General features: G+C 49.8%; 3 protein-coding genes across 3 annotated transcripts; 1 reads left to right on the forward strand and 2 right to left on the reverse strand.

Moving 5' to 3' along the window:
• Positions 1–1933, forward strand: LOC136467203 (uncharacterized). The gene is made up of 2 exons (XM_066465802.1): positions 1–269; positions 384–1933. Exons 1-2 carry the CDS (start codon positions 198–200, stop codon positions 1758–1760), a joined length of 1449 nt encoding a protein of 482 aa, XP_066321899.1. The 5' UTR covers positions 1–197; the 3' UTR covers positions 1761–1933.
• Positions 1934–3211: 1278 nt separating this feature from the next.
• LOC136465767 (7-deoxyloganetin glucosyltransferase-like) lies at positions 3212–4781 on the reverse strand. Its single transcript, XM_066464375.1, has 2 exons — positions 4286–4781; positions 3212–4212 (listed from the first exon to the last, which is right to left on the reverse strand). Exons 1-2 carry the CDS (start codon positions 4779–4781, stop codon positions 3212–3214), a joined length of 1497 nt encoding a protein of 498 aa, XP_066320472.1.
• A 2585-nt stretch (positions 4782–7366) lies between these two features.
• LOC136467204 (protein SENSITIVE TO PROTON RHIZOTOXICITY 1-like) lies at positions 7367–15127 on the reverse strand. The gene is made up of 2 exons (XM_066465804.1): positions 13843–15127; positions 7367–7760 (listed from the first exon to the last, which is right to left on the reverse strand). Exon 1 carries the CDS (start codon positions 14975–14977, stop codon positions 13865–13867), a length of 1113 nt encoding a protein of 370 aa, XP_066321901.1. The 5' UTR covers positions 14978–15127; the 3' UTR covers positions 7367–7760; positions 13843–13864.
• Between the last annotated feature and the right edge of the window lie 1182 nt (positions 15128–16309).

A 16309-nucleotide genomic window follows, 5' to 3' on the forward strand; every position in this document is an offset into this window, starting at 1 on the left:
TCTGTTTGTATAACCTCTCATGCCATTGTCAGTTGCCACCCACTGTCTATATATCCCCCGGAGACAGAGCATTCCGATCCCGCTCTGAACTGAATTCTTGACGAGTTCTCGCGCGCCGTGCAGATCCAGGTCCTGGGGCTCCGGGCCGTGGACCACTACTCCGCCTCCGCCTCTGTCTCCCGGCCTCTCCCAGGCAGATGAAGCCTCGGCACGAGCGCAGCAGGTCCACCACCTCCACGTACTCGCCACTCGTCGTCTCCCAGTCCCAGGTGATGTGCCTACTACCTCTCTCTGTCCACTGTTACTATTAGACGCGAACGGAATGCATGGTGGTAGCAGCAGCTGTAGTAAACGTCTCAACGTGACGGACTCATCGATCGCAGCAGCAAGGTCAGGCCGGTGGCGACGCTGACGGCAGCGTCACGGAGCAGGAGGTGGTGGTGGTGCTGGCGCAGCCGGAGGAGGGCGTCCGGCCGACGACGGCGGCGCAGATGGAGGAGTCGCCGCGGGTGAGCGACGGCGGCGCCGCGAATGAGGAGCGTGTGATGCGGCTACTGGAGCGGGAGGCGGCGTCGGCCAAGCAGCGGGAGATGAAGATGCTGGAGTCGCTGGTCCAGCAGACCAAGGAGCTGGAGCAGGCCAAGATCGCGCTCGAGGAGGCCAGGCTCGAGATCACCGCCCTACGGCAGCAGCAGCAGGGCGGCGCCACCGCCGAGCCGGCCGCGCCGCAGGCGCAGACACAGCAGTGGAGCGTCATGGACCTCATGTTCGGCGGCGTGGACGAGGAGATCAACGGTCTTCGGTCCAGGCTCCGCGCGTCCGCTCAGGCCGAGGAGCGGAGCCGGAAGGCGGTGGACGAGCTCACCGCGGCGCTGTCCGCGGTCACCATGGAGGCGAAGCAGGTCAAGGCGTGGCTCTCCGACGCGCAGGCCGAGCTGGAGGCGGCCCACGCCGAGCGCGACCGGCTCCGGGGCCTGCTCCAGGGCGCCGAGGCGGAGCTGTGGTGCGCCACGGAGCGCGTCGACGCGCTCACCGCCGACTGGAAGGACGCCGCGGCCGGGTGGCGCGCCAGGGAGAAGGCGCTGCTGGCGCGCGCGCGTGGCGCCGAGGAGGAGGCCGCCGTTTCGCGGAGGGAGAGCGCCGCCGAGATCGACGCGCTCGGCGACGACAACGCCGCGCTGCGCCGCGCGCTGGAGCAGGCGGTCGAGGAGGCTAACGTGGCCGCCGAGGCGCTCGAGGCCGCGGGAGCCGACAACGCCGGCCTGCAGGAGGCCGTCGCGGAGAAAGAGCGCGCCCTGGAGGCACTGCGGCTGGAGAACGAGGGACTCAGGGCCAGCGATGCCGCCGCCAGGGAGCGCGCCGAGGAGCTCCAGGGCCAGCTCGCGGCGGCAAGGAAAGAGCGGGAGATCCCGCTGGTGGAGAAGTGGAGGCGCGAAGACGCGCAGGGTAAGCTGAGCGCGGCGTTCCTGGACTCTGGGAGGCTGGTCCCCGGCGGCCGGAAGGACCGGATGTTCGCGTCGCTGAGCAACATCGCGGAGCTCAAGTCGGCGGCGGCGGCCGCGGCGGCCATGGACGACTACGGCTACGAGTTTGACCACCTGGACGTGGCGGGCCAGTACGGCGACGACGCCACGGAGCACGGCATGAAGCAGCACAAGATCAAGCAGAGGCGGTCGATCCTGCGCAAGTTCGGGGATCTCTTCAGGAGGAGGAGACTCTACAAGCCCAACCTCGCGCCGGTGCTCCATAACCACTACTAGAAGTCGTCTACGTAGAACCTAGACAGGCCAGGGAGGGCCATAGATGCTCCATCGCGAGGTCGACGATGCTTGCTTGCTTCCAGAATAAGAGAGAAATTGAAAGTAGGCATATATTACAGCAGTGCAGATTGATGTAGCAGGAGTTGGAACTTGGAAGGAGATTACGTTGTTCATATGCTCCGGACGGATGGATCAGTATTTTGGTGATGATTTTAGTTATGCGTGTCGATTACTCGAACTTGTTTCTTCTTTTCGGTTAAAAGAAGGGTCATCAGTTTTCTTCAAAAAAAAAAAAAAAAGAAGGGTCATCAGTGCATGCACTTGAGTAGTGCCACGCCCTGGAACAGCGTTGTGCGTTGATCAGCAGTTACGGATACGATCTGAGCGACCAGGATTACTGTACGGATCACTACCCACAATGATCAGCAGTTAGAGGTCGGGTAAGCCGTCAGATCTGGTGTTGTTTCTAGCTGTACGTAGTTACTTCAAGCCGGCCGTGCCCGTGCAGATCGCCAAATCGGCGTGTGGTTATTTATCGTTGTTTCAGCTCCTGCTGGCTGCTGTGACAACAGTTGTGATTGTGTACATTTTATTGCTCCGAGAGAAGGCCTTACATTGGTGGGCTGACTTCAATCCATTTATGCTGACGATGGGTTTCTGCTATATGCGGGCTGTTCTCCAGTTTAAGGATGCGTTTAGTTGCTTTTGAATATGCTTCCGCTACTCAAAAAAGAAAGAAAGAAAGAAAGAAAGGAAGGCAACTAAACAGGTCAAACTTGGAGCTGCTTTATTAGAAGTAGCTACTTTCGTGTAGTGTAGTTTTAGAAGCAACTCAGATATTGCTTTTGATTTTTGGCTTTCTACTTTTTGAAATAGATGAATATAGATAGCTGTTTCTGTTTGAAGCGAGATAGAGAGGGGATAGGTTTTATAATTGTTTTAAGAGAACTGTATCTTATAGTTTTTCTACGGCACATACTTCACAATAAATTTTTCACAGCTCATAACTTAACATAACTTTTTCATGACACACACCTTAACCAACCGACACTAACAAGAACAACTGAACCAGAACATGAGCACAACGAATTCAATGCTTGTGCGTCGTGAGAGGAGCAAGCACGTCGTTAGGACAGTTCCAACGAAACAAATTAGTAGTTTCTATAACATAGGATATCGTACTTAAAAAAGTACTGCTTTCCAACCTATGGTTTCTATGAGTAATAATTATTTTCTCTTTCTCTCTTCCAACTCTATCTTCTTCCTCCAATGGGAATGCGGCACGAGCCCCCTAGAAACCGGTGGTTTCTTCCCAATGGCGATTTTATGTTTTCTTGGTGCATTGGGTCAAGAGAAGACCTGATTTCTTCACGAGAAAACCATTTCTAGGATTTTTGCTCTCTTTCTTCATTAATTACGTTGTCATATCAGCGTTTTGCCTACGTAACAAGTCATTTAATGAGGATAAAAACCATCATCAATACACCGTTGGGATTGCCCTTAGCTAACTTCTCCAGATTTACCCACGAGGAGCCACCTGGTCGTGCCGCGAGAGCGGCCTTGTCCTTCCACTCCGCCGCCGACCTCCTCAGCTCCTCCCCTCGCTCCCCTCCCATCACCTGGCGTATCGCCGTCTCCAGCTCCTCCCGCCCGGGGTCCTCGCCGAGCTCCACGCCGACGCGCCACTCCGTGCACTCGAGCCTGCTGTTAGGCTGCTGGTCGCCCACGAACGGCCAGCACAGCATGGGCACCCCGGCGCAGACGCTCTCCAGCATCGAGTTCCACCCGCAGTGCGTCAGGAACGCGCCGACCGCCTCGTGCCGGAGCACCGCCTCCTGCGGGCACCAGCTCGTCACGCAGGATCTCCCCTCCGTCTCCGCCAAGAACTCCGGCGGCAGGACGGCGGCGGCGGCTCCGCCGTTCACCATCAGCTGCTGCTGGTCGCTCCTGATCACCCACAGGAACTCGTAGCCGCTGTTGGCCAGCCCCCACGCAAGCTCTACCAACTGTTGGTGGGTCAGCTTCACCAAGCTCCCGAAGCTCGCGAACACCACCGAGTTGGGCCGCTTGCCGTCAAGCCAGTCCAGGCAAGCGAGGTTCTCCTTGGAAAGGCTGCTGGTGCTGGAGCCCGACGACGCGTCGATGGCCGGATCACCGGCGCCGGCGCCGGAGAGGAGCAGCGGTAGTGGCCCGATGGCGTAGACAGGCGGCAGGATGGCCGACAACGCGCTCATGACGTGGCTCTCCATCTCCTCCAAGGTGTGGAATATGACGGCGGACGGGACGGTGCGGTGGCACTCCATTGTGCGCAGGGTGATGGCGAGCCCCGCGTCGTCCGGGTCCGTGGTGCGGATGAAGCTCGGGAAGTCCCTCAGGAGCATGGACGCCGGCAACCCCGGCACCCAGTCGATGGCCGTGTTGTCCAAGTATCCATTCCTCAGTTGCTCAGCATCTGCGTGCGTACAGCAACTGTTAGTTTTGTGATTTTGTCCAAGCAATGAAGCGAGTACTACTAGCCAGGTTACCTTTGAGAGGAACAAGGCCCTTGGCAACGAGCTGCTGGCACTGCTGGAAAGCCATGAACGAGCTGGCGCTCGTGATCCAGAAGTTGACGCAGGGCAGGCCGATGTCCTCGGCCGCACGCAGGATGTGGTCGACGTCAGAGATGAGGCAGCAGCAGCTCGCCGCGGGGCTGGGGAGTAGCTGAGACAGTACGAGCTTCTTGAAGTGCGGGACCGCCGTCGAGAGGGAGAAGTGCAGGGCGGGCATGTCCTGCGCCGCGTCCTCGTCTGACGCGGGCAGGCCGTCAGGGACGGCGGCGAAGCGGAATCCGGGGGCTCCCGCCAGCGCGTCCGGCCCGCGCGCCCGCAGGAGGCGCCGGCGGTTGTGCTCGGTGTGGACGAAGGTGACGTCGAAGCCGTGGCACCGGTGGAGGAGCGTGGCGAGCTGGAATGCCGGGGTGACGTGGCCCTGCGCCGGGAACGGGAAGAACACAAGGTGAGGCTTCGCCGGCGTCGCCATGCCCGCTCGCGAGCTCCGACGTATACCAATGCTCTGCTCGCGCGAGCAAAATCGCACCGGAGTTGGAATGGAGCAATACGACTGATAGTCGATCTACTCAGCTCAGGGGCGGACTCAGAAATTGAATAAAGGGGGGAGGGGCATGACTGTAGTGCACAGGAACGGTGTCCATTTGGCTGAAGTGTAGTCCGTGTTTTTCTAAACGCTAAATGGTAAACAGTCGATCACCTACCGTTTAGCCATTATTCGGTAAAAACGTCTCATTAAACGGGGTAAACGGGCAATTAAACGGGATAAACGGGTGATTAAACGAAAACGGCGGACCACCGTGTAGCGTTTACACGGTGTTTAAACGGGCTAAACGACCGTTTAGGCGATAGTGCACAGGAACGGTGTCCATTTGGCCGCAGTGATGTCTCGTTGAGCTGTTGGCAGTCCACTAGAACGCCAATGGGGTGAAGCAAAATAGAAGATGAACAGTCACGGTCTCACAGACCATATGGCCGGCCGTCGAGTGAGCGACGCTTCCTATTCAATGTCGTGAAAGGAAGCTGGTGGAGCCATCGAACAGGAGCATCTCCAATAGTATCTAAAATACTCTCTCAAGGGTTTTTGGCAAGATAGAGAAAAATCATCTCCAGTAACTCTTAATCTCACCTCCTAATTTTTTAGCACTTAAGAAAAAACCTCCGTTGCACGTAAAGATGCGTGGACCGGAAGTTGCACGTATCCCCTCCTGCCGATCTAAACGAGCGTATGGAGTGGTCAATCTAAAAGTGGAAGGGCGGGAAAGAATAAAAAGTAGTAAAGGATTTTTGATGCAAATGTACAGGAGAGAAACAATTATAAAAGTGGTTAGAATAATTTAAAAATAGTATAGGATTTCTGATGCAAAATTGTATTTTTATTTTAGGGTTAGATTATTAGAAACTGTTGGAGATGATCTTATTTTTTCCTCCCAATATCTTTTTAGAGTTAAAAAACAACATGTTATTGGAAGACAAAATATGGTATTCTTGGAGATGCTCTAAATGGGCTATTTATTACTAGGCTCAAATGCAGATGGCGTTTGAACTGAATTAGGAGAGGGTAAATGACTCTAAGGACGTCCTCAGCGGTATGAGACAGTACCTAGTTTATACGTGCTATGGCATTGTCACATCATTACGTAAACCTCATATGTAAATAATTTTTTATTCCACATCTTCTCTTCCCTCTCTCGTTCTTTATGAGCGAGCTCATAAACTACCTCGTTTTCTGAGCGAGATAGGTGTTGAGATAAGAGATAGTCTCTTCCATCTTCTCTCTCTTCCACATCGGAAAGGTGTTCCATGAGCCAGTTAAAGTGGCACTCGCCCTGAGCACATATATTAACTGCCAGACTAAATAACTGAATTAGAAATATGTACTAGAGGATCTGAACGGCATTGCCGGGTGGCAAGACCAGAACACCCCCCCTCTCCCGTCTCTGCGGCTGACGCTGTTCGGCTGGTATTAAAGCTGATGATCGTTGGACGTCATTGCTTGTCTTTAATCAGTGGACATCGTGTCACCGCCAGTAGCTGATCAGCGATTCCTGTCTGATCGTTGGACGTCATGTCACTGCCAGCGATTCCTGTCTAACCGGTTGAAATTTGTGTCACAGTTCCGTCCTTCCGACAGGAGACCGATACTTGTTCAAAACTTCCAATAATGTTGCCTACCCTCTGCTCCAATTTGCATTCGCGCTTAGGGCTTGCTTGGATGGATCATACGAAATGAATCTGATTCTAGTGATTGAATTCTAATTCTAATTCCAAGTAGAATGGTGATGAATACGATTTCATTCTAATTTTCTTGTTTGGGTGCACCTACAAACTTTTTCTAGTAATCAGATTACAGATGACGTTCACCCTTGTTGCTTCACTTCACCGGTATATATCGATGTGAGGCTACCTACGTGAGACGGCGGCGGCGGCTCCCGTAAGGTCATATTCACTTGGCTACGCTTATCTATCTCAATCTATATATATTTAAGTGATCGAAAAACAACTAATTCAACTAATTTCTATCATAATTCACTGCAGCGTGCATGAATTAAGATGAATATGTGCAGCCAAACATGTCCTAAGTTGCTGCTGCACGTGCGCCCGTGCCGCTTGTGGATAACCACTTATCCAGACAATTGACTTTCAAAAAAAAACTTATGCAGACAAACAAAAAAAACTTATGCAGACAACCAATCATAGACTTAACAATGCATAGATGCTATACAGACGAACCAAATACCAGCTAATTGCATACACTTGTCTTGTATAAGCTATTATGTATAGCTTTATACGGGCAACCAATCAAACCTATTTTCATGTGGATGTTGTAATAGGAAGAAACTGCAGTTTTAAAACCTATAGACATGCAAAACCAAGGTTTAGAAAAGAGTCACGGAGTTCATAGAACTAAAGAGAAGACTACAATTTTAGCAGTACTATGAATTTCAAAACCATAGTTTGTTGCATCCAAACACTTCATGGCACTCTAAAACCAAATTATTTCATAAAACCATAGTATTTTTCTAAAACTCCCCAAAATACTTTGCATCAAACATGGCAGCGAACAGGAAACTAGTGTCACCATTTTCCTGCAAGTTATCCTTCCTCCGTAACTGGTAACTCCATGACCACACAACGAAGGAGAACGCTTACATAGCATAACTCATTTCTCCACTGTACTACCATTAACAGGTAACAGATAGATCACACATTCACAGGATAGCATGAAAGCAACCGAGAATGGCAAGGGAGAGGCCCGGTGAACAGCAACTGAACAACAAACGCACCATACCATACAAGTTACTGGTTAGAACGAACGCACAAACACAATGGTAAAGAGAAATCCTACAAATTAAGACTCCCAAAGCACCTCTTTTCTTTACTATCACCTTTCAGTCTTCATTGATCCTCCTGGTCACTTGATGTAAGCTGATGTCTCTTGTCAAACCATCTACAGGACAATGGGTTTCATAGTCAGAATATATATAAAACATGATTATATTTAAAAAAAATTATCCACAAAATGAATTTAGTACATTCATATGCTAAACAAGCACAAAGGATTTTAACTCACATTCTTATCCATTTTAAATCGAACACACAATCTCCTTAGACATACATGAATCCTTTACATTTCCATGAGGGAAAACAATCCTCATTTGGGCCTTTGTTGTAGTTACGCCTTTTTTCGTTTGTACACTTTGGCACTTTTCTCTCCTCTATTAAGGGCCTGTTTGGATGAGTTTTAGATTCTTAAAAACCAGTTTTTGTCTCTAGTTTCTAAAATCTGTATTTTGAGCAAAAACTGGTGGGGGTGTTTGGATCCTCCGGTTTTTAAGAATCTGGCTTCATTTATTGCTCACAGGGTCACAAAAACTGGCAAAAGCTGGGAATCAACAGCTTCTTGGTTTTTAAGAATCTGGCAAAAACTGACACAAGAAACTAGACAAAAACTAGCCTGTTTGGATCCCACCCAGTTTTTAAAAACCAGATTCTTAAAAACTGGAGGGGTCCAAACAGGGCCTAATATATTTGCCTGCCAGAAGTCCTGCCAGCTATTTTCGAAAAAGAAGAGGGAAAAAAAGATTTACATGAATAACTTTCATTACAAGCGAATTACTCTCACATGCATTGTAAAAGAGTAAAAATGTAAGCATGTAATCCATTGTCGAGACGCAATGGAGGATACAGGGTGAAAACATTGACAATAACATGCATTATGATGACAACACATCTAGAGGAAAGGAACAAATTATACAATGACAAAACTATAGCTTCCCTGTGAGAGAAACTGGCAAAATACTAGCATAGGTGCACCGGGTGGTTTCATTCATTGCAGGAGCAAAAACAACCCATAGATGTTCAATATTTGGTATTGCTGAACAAGAAAACAACATTGTCCAAAAAAATAGAAAACCCCTAAGACAACTGAAGTTAATTAAAAAAAGATCTCCGACAATGCGGGAGAACAAAAACCAAACCAGTAGATGTTCAATACTTAGCATTGCTAGGTGAGAAAACTACCTTGTCCAAAAAGGGGAAACTAGGTGACAACTGAAATTAAATGAAAGGAGATCCTGAGTAAGTCAGTAGAAAGATTCCACGATAAAACCTATTAAATATGACTTTATGGAACTCATAAATGCACCCATTGAACTCAAGCTACATGTTATTCACAGTTTCACACCAATCAGAGTTCTTGGCAAAAGTTAAACAACATGAAGTTTCATCTCTAAATAAACGCCCTAAACTGATTAGTCATTTACAATCCATTGAAACAGGGATAACAAAATAATCACCTAACCATAAACAGATCAAATGTGATCCAGGACTTGTCAAAAAAAGGGGGAAGAAGATGATGAAGGGACTGAAACAACGATCTAATTCATACTGCATTTAAAGGTGCAAAAAAAATCATTGTGGTATAAGAAAAAGGGACCCATAATCATAAAAGACCATACTGACATAACCTAATACGTGAGCCTCTTCAGAAGCACCACATACATAATGATTCTGTCCACATGAGAAAGTTGGATATTGTACGAATCTGGGCATGCAATAATGGATTAACGGCCAGACTAAAAATCTGGTTAAAAGTAAAACTGTAATCACGTAATGCATCGTTGAGCCACAATGAGAACGCAAGGTCTACAATAAGTTATGCTAACAAGCATTATGAAGATAACGCATCTAGAGGAAAAGAAAAAAAGATGGTAATAACAAAAACACTAGCTTCCTTGTGAAGAAAGAAACAGAATGTACATATATGCTCCTCGTGGTAACATTGCGGAAAAGTGAAAACAAGCCAACAGATGTTCAATACTTGGCATTGCTGGGTGAGAAAACCACTTTTACACAAAAAGGGAAAAACTAGACAACTGAAGTCAACCCAAAGAAGATCTCATGATAAAACCTATTAAATATTACTTTATGAAACTCACTTATAAGTGCAGCCACCACTGAATTCAAGCTACATGTTGTTCGTGCTAGTCAGAGTTCTTGGCAAAAGTTTAACAAAAAAGTTTCATCTCTTGATAATAGTCCTAGACTCATTAGTCGTTTACATTCTTTCACAATAGGGACAAATTATAATATTTATCACCTGAACCATGAACAAAGCATATGTGGTCCAAAATAAGATGATGAAGAAGGGACGGAAACAACCATCTTATTCATATCGCATTTAAAGGGACAAAAGATGTCCATTACCGGTCAAAAAGGAATTTATAAAAAAGGGCGTACCCAGTGCTGAGAGCATCCCGCACTGTGCGGGGTCCAAAGTTCCGCTAGGCGCTCGCCTAGGAGCGCCTAGGCGCGATTAAGCGCTAATCGACGGCCCTCCGCGTAGACTAGGGTGTAGTCGCAGTCCTAGGCGGGAGCGGCGCCTAGGCGGCGCAAATCGGCGCCTCGGCGGCGATTCCGCGGCGCGCAGGCGCGCAAGGCGGCGCGTAGGCGGACGACCCGCTCACGGGCGAAATTTTTGGCCGCCGCGGAAGCGCACGCGCGCTTATGGCGTCTGGCGCGGGAAAGGATGCGCGCGGGAAGGAGAAGAGGGAAAAGGTCCGCTCCCGCTCGATTCTTGCCTTCCAGGTCGCAGATAGCCGCTCGGCCACTCCCGCTCGTCCTCTCCTCCTGCAACGGCGCGCCGGAGGGAAGCTCCACCCGCCGGCTCCGCCGGTCGCCCTGCTCCCCGCGACCCCGCCTGGAGGCTTGTCCCAGCCGGCCTCCTCTGCCCCGCCTGGAACCTGCTGCCCCGCCTGGAAGCTGCCGCCGGTCTCCTCACCCAGCCGACAGCCTCATCCTTAAGCGGCGCAGCGCAGCACCAAGGTCAGGCCCCTCCCCTGCTCCTCTCCTCCATGTCCTCTGTTTTGAATGCATCCCCTGCTTCTCTCCTGATTTGAATGCCTGTGATTCTGTGAATGTGAATGGATGAGTTGATCTGATTTTGCCTGCTGTGAATGCCCATTGTCTAAATGTAGGATGTCTACAACAGAGGGTGCACTAAGTTATGGCTATATTGCCAAAACGCCTAGGAACGCCTAGGCGCGATTAATCCCGAGTAGGCTCCAGGCTGAGGGTCAGCGCCTAGATTCCGCCCAGCGCCTAGCGAAACTTTGGCGGGGTCTGGGGTAGGGTATTAGCAGCAAGCCTTACCCTTGCGATGTGAAAATGCAAGGAGGCTGCGGCTCGAACCCAGGACCTTCCGGTCACAGTCGGTAGTACTCTACCGCTTGCACCAGGCCCGCCCTTCTCAAAAAGGAATTTATAGTTGTAAAAATATCATACCATGTTAAGGTGCCACTTACATAGCCCAACCTAATATAAGAGCCTCTTCAGAAATGCTACACACATAATCATCCTGTCCACAAAGTTATGAATCAAGGCATACAATAAACGCCAGAGTTAAAAATAGGTGAAAAGGAACCAGGAGTGCACCAACTAAAGAAAGACAATTTTCCCTAGTTAAATTGCCCAGTTTGATTCCTTACCTAGTGTTGTGAAATATAGGCTCACATATTCATCCTAACAAAGATTTACATGAATAACTTTCCTTGCAAGCGAATTACTCTCGCATGCATTGTAAAAGAGAAACTGTAAGCATGTAATCCATTGTCGAGACAATGAAGGCATACAGGGTGAAAACACTGATACTAACATGCATTATGATGACAACACATCTAGAGGAAAGTAACAAATTATATAATGACAAAACTCTAGCTTCCTTGTGAGAGAAACCGACAAAATACTAGCATAGGTGCTCCGGGTGGTAACATTCATTGCAAAAGAGCAAAAACAAGCCAATAGATGTTCAATATTTGGTACTACCTCCGTCCCAAAATATGACAAAATACTAGCATAGGTGCTTCGCGTGGTAACATTCATTGCAGAAGAGCCAAAACAAGCCAATAGATGTTCAATATTTGGTACTACCTCCGTCCCAAAATAAATCAATTCCTAGAATCACCCTAAGTCCCTAAGTCAAACTATCTTAAGAATTGACCAACTTTATAGAAAAGCGTATGATACCAAATAAGTTAGTCAAAGTTAAAATAGTTTGACTTAGATAACTCTAGAAATTGATTTAATTTGGGATGGAGGGAGTATTGCTGAGTGAGAAAACTTTGTCCAAAAAAATAGAAAACCCCTGAGACAACCGAAGTGAATTCAGAAAAGATCTCCAACAATGCGGAGGACGAAAACCAAACTAGTAGATGTTCCATACTTAGCATTGTTAGGTGAGAAAACTACCTTGTCCAAAAAGGAAAAAAAAACTAGGCGACAACTGAAATTAAATGAAAGGAGATCCCGAGTAAGTCAGCAGAAAGATTCCAGAATGAAACCTATTAAATTAAATATGACTTCATGAAACTCATAAATGCACCCCATTGAACTCAAGCTACATGTTATTCACACTGGTCAGAGTTCTTGGCAAAAGTTCAACAACATGAAGTTTGATCTCTAAATAAATGCCCTAAACTCATTAGTCATTTACATTCCATCGAAACAGGGATAAAAAAATTATCACCTAAACCATAAACAAATAAAATGTGGTCCTAGGGCCTGTCCAAAAAAGGGGGAAGAATATGATGAGGGACTGAAACAATGATCTGACTCATACTCCATTTAAAAGGGACAAAAAAAAGTTCATTTGGTACAAGAAAAAGGGACCCATAATCGTAAAAGACCATACTGCTCTAACCGAATACATGAGCCTCTTCAGAAGCACTACATTCATAATGATTCTGTCCACATGAGAAAGTTGGATATTGTATGAATCAGGGTATACAATAACAGCAGAGTAAAAATCTGGTGAAAAGTAAAACTGTAATCACATAATGCATCATTGAGCCACAATGAGAAATGCAAGGTGTAGAATAAGTTATGCTAACAAGCATTATGATGATAACACATCTAGAGCAAATGAACAAAGATGGTAGCGACAAAAACGCTAGCTTCCTTGTGAAGAAAGCGACGAAAAGCACATAGATGCTCCCGGTGGTAACGTTGCGGAAGAGCAAAAACAAGCCAACAGATGTTCGATACTTGGTATTGCTGGGTGAGAAAACCACCTTTGCCCAAAAAGGGAAAAACTAGACGTCCACTGAAGTCCACCCAAAGAAGATCTCCAGTCGTCAGCAGAAAGATTCATGACAAAACCTACTAAATATTACTTAATGAAACTCACTTATAAGTGCACCCTTCATTGAATTCAAGCTACATGTTGTTCGCGCCAGTTCAAGGCAAAAGTTTAACAAAAAGTTTCATCTCTTGATAATAGCCCTAGACTCAATAGCCGTATACATTCTATCACAATAAGGAAAGCAAATTATACTATTTACCACTTGAACCATGAACAAAGCATATGTGGTCCAAGAACTAGAACAAAAAAGGATGATAAAGAAGGGAATGAAACAACCATCTTATTCATATCACATTTAAAGGGCCAAAAGATATCCATTACACCAACTAAAGAAAGACAATTTTCCCTCATAGTTCAATTGTCCAGTTTGATTCCTTACCTAGTGTTGTGAAATATGAGGCTCACATATTCATCCTAACTAAGAAACTAACTTAAGAGAATTTCCATAAAAGAGTGAAGATACCCAAACTTACCTGAATCTTACACATTTGAGGATGACTTACTAAACAATCAAGTTGAAAAATTCATAATATCACAATTCACAACTAGGTTGGTTGGCTTGCCGAATGGCGCTGCATGGCCCAGTTGCAATCTAGCAGAGAGAATCAAGTCTCTCTATAGTCATTGAATCATAGCATAATATATTCATATGCACCATATCTCAGAATTTTGATATGCAATCTATGAATCAATCATTATCAGGATAAATCAAACTCAAAGCTGGATGCCTTTATTTTTAATTTTTGCAAGAAATAGTATTACCGAAATATTCCTAGTTTGCGATTGCCAGTAGTCACACATATCCTATGTTATCATCATTTCACAGCTTGTTGCACCAAATTTTCACATACAAAAATTCAAAGTGATAACAAGGGCGGGAAGGCTGCCTTACCCAATTAGCCCTCGCAGCATTGCTATTGTCCGGCTGCCGCTGGTCCAGGCCAGTTGGAGCCACCAGCACCACCTCCAAGCTCCTCCATCCACTCCTTGAAGAACTCTGGATCATAACCACCCTCCTCATCCTCCTCCCGGTCATGATTGCCTTCTTCAAATCCCCCTTCCTCCATAGCATCAATGGTGGACTCTGTAGGTCCTGTCACCACATCCTTGTTTGGCTTAGTGATTGCTGGCGTGTGGCCTTCAAAGAGCGCGAGATGACCGAAGAGCTTGTCCTTGCGGGAGAAGGTGGTGCCGCAGGAGCAGCGCCACTGTGACTCCTCCCCGCAGTGGCGGAGGTGGCTGCGGAGGTCGGCCAGGACAGCGAAGCGCTTCTTGCCGCCACAGCGCTCGCAGGCGTAGAGCTTGGGGCAGTGGCTGCGCCGGAAGTGGTTCCGCGCGCACACCGCCGACTTGAGCGGGCGGAAGCGGCGGTGCGCGCGGTTCCTGTTGCAGCCCTCGAAGGGGCAGGAGAAGCGCACGTTGTCGCCAGCGGGCGGCTTGGGCGGCTGGCCCTGGCCGTGGCCAGGGCGGGAGAGCGCGTCGAGGGTCTTGAAGCGATCGCCGTGGGCGCGCATGTGCATCCTGAGGTTAGCGTCGCGGCGGAAGCCCTTGCCGCAGATCTCGCAGAAGTGGACGTGCTCCGCTAGCAGCTCGGCGGCGTCGAGCTCCACGACCTCGTAGCCGCCGCCGTCGCCCTTGGCGGCCTCTAGCAGGGGTTGCTGCTCTTGGGCGGAGGCGGAGGCCACAGCGGGGATCTCTCGGACGGGAGCTGCGGGAGAAGGAGCGGCGGAGGGAGGAGGTGGGGCGGGGAAGGGGACGGAGGAAGCGAGGAGCTCGGCGGCGTTGAGGACGACGAGTTGGGCGGCGGCGGAGATCTCGGAGGAGACGGATTGGATGTCGGCGTAGGAGAGGGGCCGGGCCTCGCCCGAGATGGAGGCGGAGATACGGCCCCGGACGGCGGCCATGCGGTCCCCGAGGGCAGCCAGACGGAGGAGGGCGGCCCGGGGGTCCACGTCCGTTGCTCCTCCACCCCCTCCGCCGACGCCGCCGCCGCCCATGATGGCGTCAGCGAGTTCGCCGCCCGGCATGGTCAGCAAAGGCGGGGCTGGTGCTGCTGCTGCGTCTGCCGGCGACCTGGTTGCTACCGAGTGGTATCCAAGCTGGATTGGCACGACACGACGCGCTTTGCTGCTGCTGACTGTGACTGCTGAGCGTGCTGCCTTTTGCGTGCAAGCCCTCTCCACTTGTGAAATTTACGGTTGCGGTGGGCACTCGAGACACTTTCGGCTTGCATTTTTTAAAGGTGTCGCGTCACAAATATGTACAAAAAGGATGCACACGGTTTGGCAAATTTGACTTTTGAGGCCATCCGGTTTGTTTTTTTATTGTAGAACTATAATGGCTACATTTATTTATTTATGCGCAAAAATGGTCAGCATTTTTTTTTGTTGGATGAGAGTACGTGGGTTGCCCCAAAAGGGTACTGTCGGGTACCTTAGAACGGGGTACCCTAAGTAAACATCAAAATAAAGCTTGAAGGTAAGCCGTAGGTCCCTCACCTGCCACGACCGAGCCCTCCTCCACCTCGCCTCGAGCCTCGAGCAGGAGGTCTCGGAATAAACTCCGCCTCGCGCGAGGCTCCCCAGGGTAGGCCTCGGCAGGAGGCGCCGAGCCTCGGCAGGGGGCGCCGTCTCCGTCTCCTCCGAGGCTCTCCAGGGAAGGCCTCGGCAGGGGTACATTCTCCGTATCACGCGAGGCGTCTCGCGTGAGGCCTCGGCAAGGAACCCGATCTCCGTCTCGCGCGAGGCCCCAGCCTCCGTGTCGCTCGAGGCCGGGTCGCCCGCAGCCTGTCACCCCTCGCCTCGACCGGCCCTCCAGACAACATGTCATGTCCCATTAATGCTTCAACCACTCCCGCAATCTCAGCCGGACGACGGCTCAACGCTACAGAATGGCCGACGCGACCCAAGATCACGTCAGCGCCATACCGGCTGGGACAGGGTACGGCGGGGATTACCGGCCACTGTGTCCTAACGCTGTATCCACGATCAGCGCCATACCGGCTGGGACAGGGTACGGCGGGGATTACCGGCCACTGTGTCCTAACACTGTACCCACGATCAGCCGCCCACTCGAGGCCTCGGCACCGTACACCAAGGTCTCGGCTATCTTGGGGATTGTGCCTGCCGAGACCCCTCCACCATGGTGCAGCCTCGACACCGACCGAGTCTCGGCCTCGCGCGCAGTCCGTCCACAGTGGCTTGCACGTCCACTGCCGCACCCACTCCGAGGCAGTCCCGGGGCTCCCACGACGCGCATGATCTGGTGGGACGGCCACGTCGCCCCAGTGCACCAAGGACAGACCACTCCGACGGCCACACCGCCACAGGAACAGGCTACAGGGCCCGGACACGCCGCCT

The sequence above is a fragment of the Miscanthus floridulus genome, chromosome 7, assembly GCF_019320115.1.
Source record: "Miscanthus floridulus cultivar M001 chromosome 7, ASM1932011v1, whole genome shotgun sequence".
Lineage (NCBI taxonomy): Eukaryota > Viridiplantae > Streptophyta > Magnoliopsida > Poales > Poaceae > Miscanthus > Miscanthus floridulus.

Bases quoted from the DNA above. Each gene is read 5' to 3' on its own strand.
- LOC136467203 (XM_066465802.1), top strand. From the start codon at position 198: ATGAAGCCTCGGCACGAGCGCAGCAGGTCCACCACCTCCACGTACTCG. The intron at 270-383 runs GTGATGTGCCTA...CATCGATCGCAG, and splicing joins TCGTCGTCTCCCAGTCCCAG to CAGCAAGGTCAGGCCGGTGG.
- LOC136465767 (XM_066464375.1), bottom strand. From the start codon at position 4,781: ATGGCGACGCCGGCGAAGCCTCACCTTGTGTTCTTCCCGTTCCCGGCG. The intron at 4,213-4,285 runs GTAACCTGGCTA...GTACGCACGCAG, and splicing joins GGGCCTTGTTCCTCTCAAAG to ATGCTGAGCAACTGAGGAAT.
- LOC136467204 (XM_066465804.1), bottom strand. From the start codon at position 14,977: ATGCCGGGCGGCGAACTCGCTGACGCCATCATGGGCGGCGGCGGCGTC.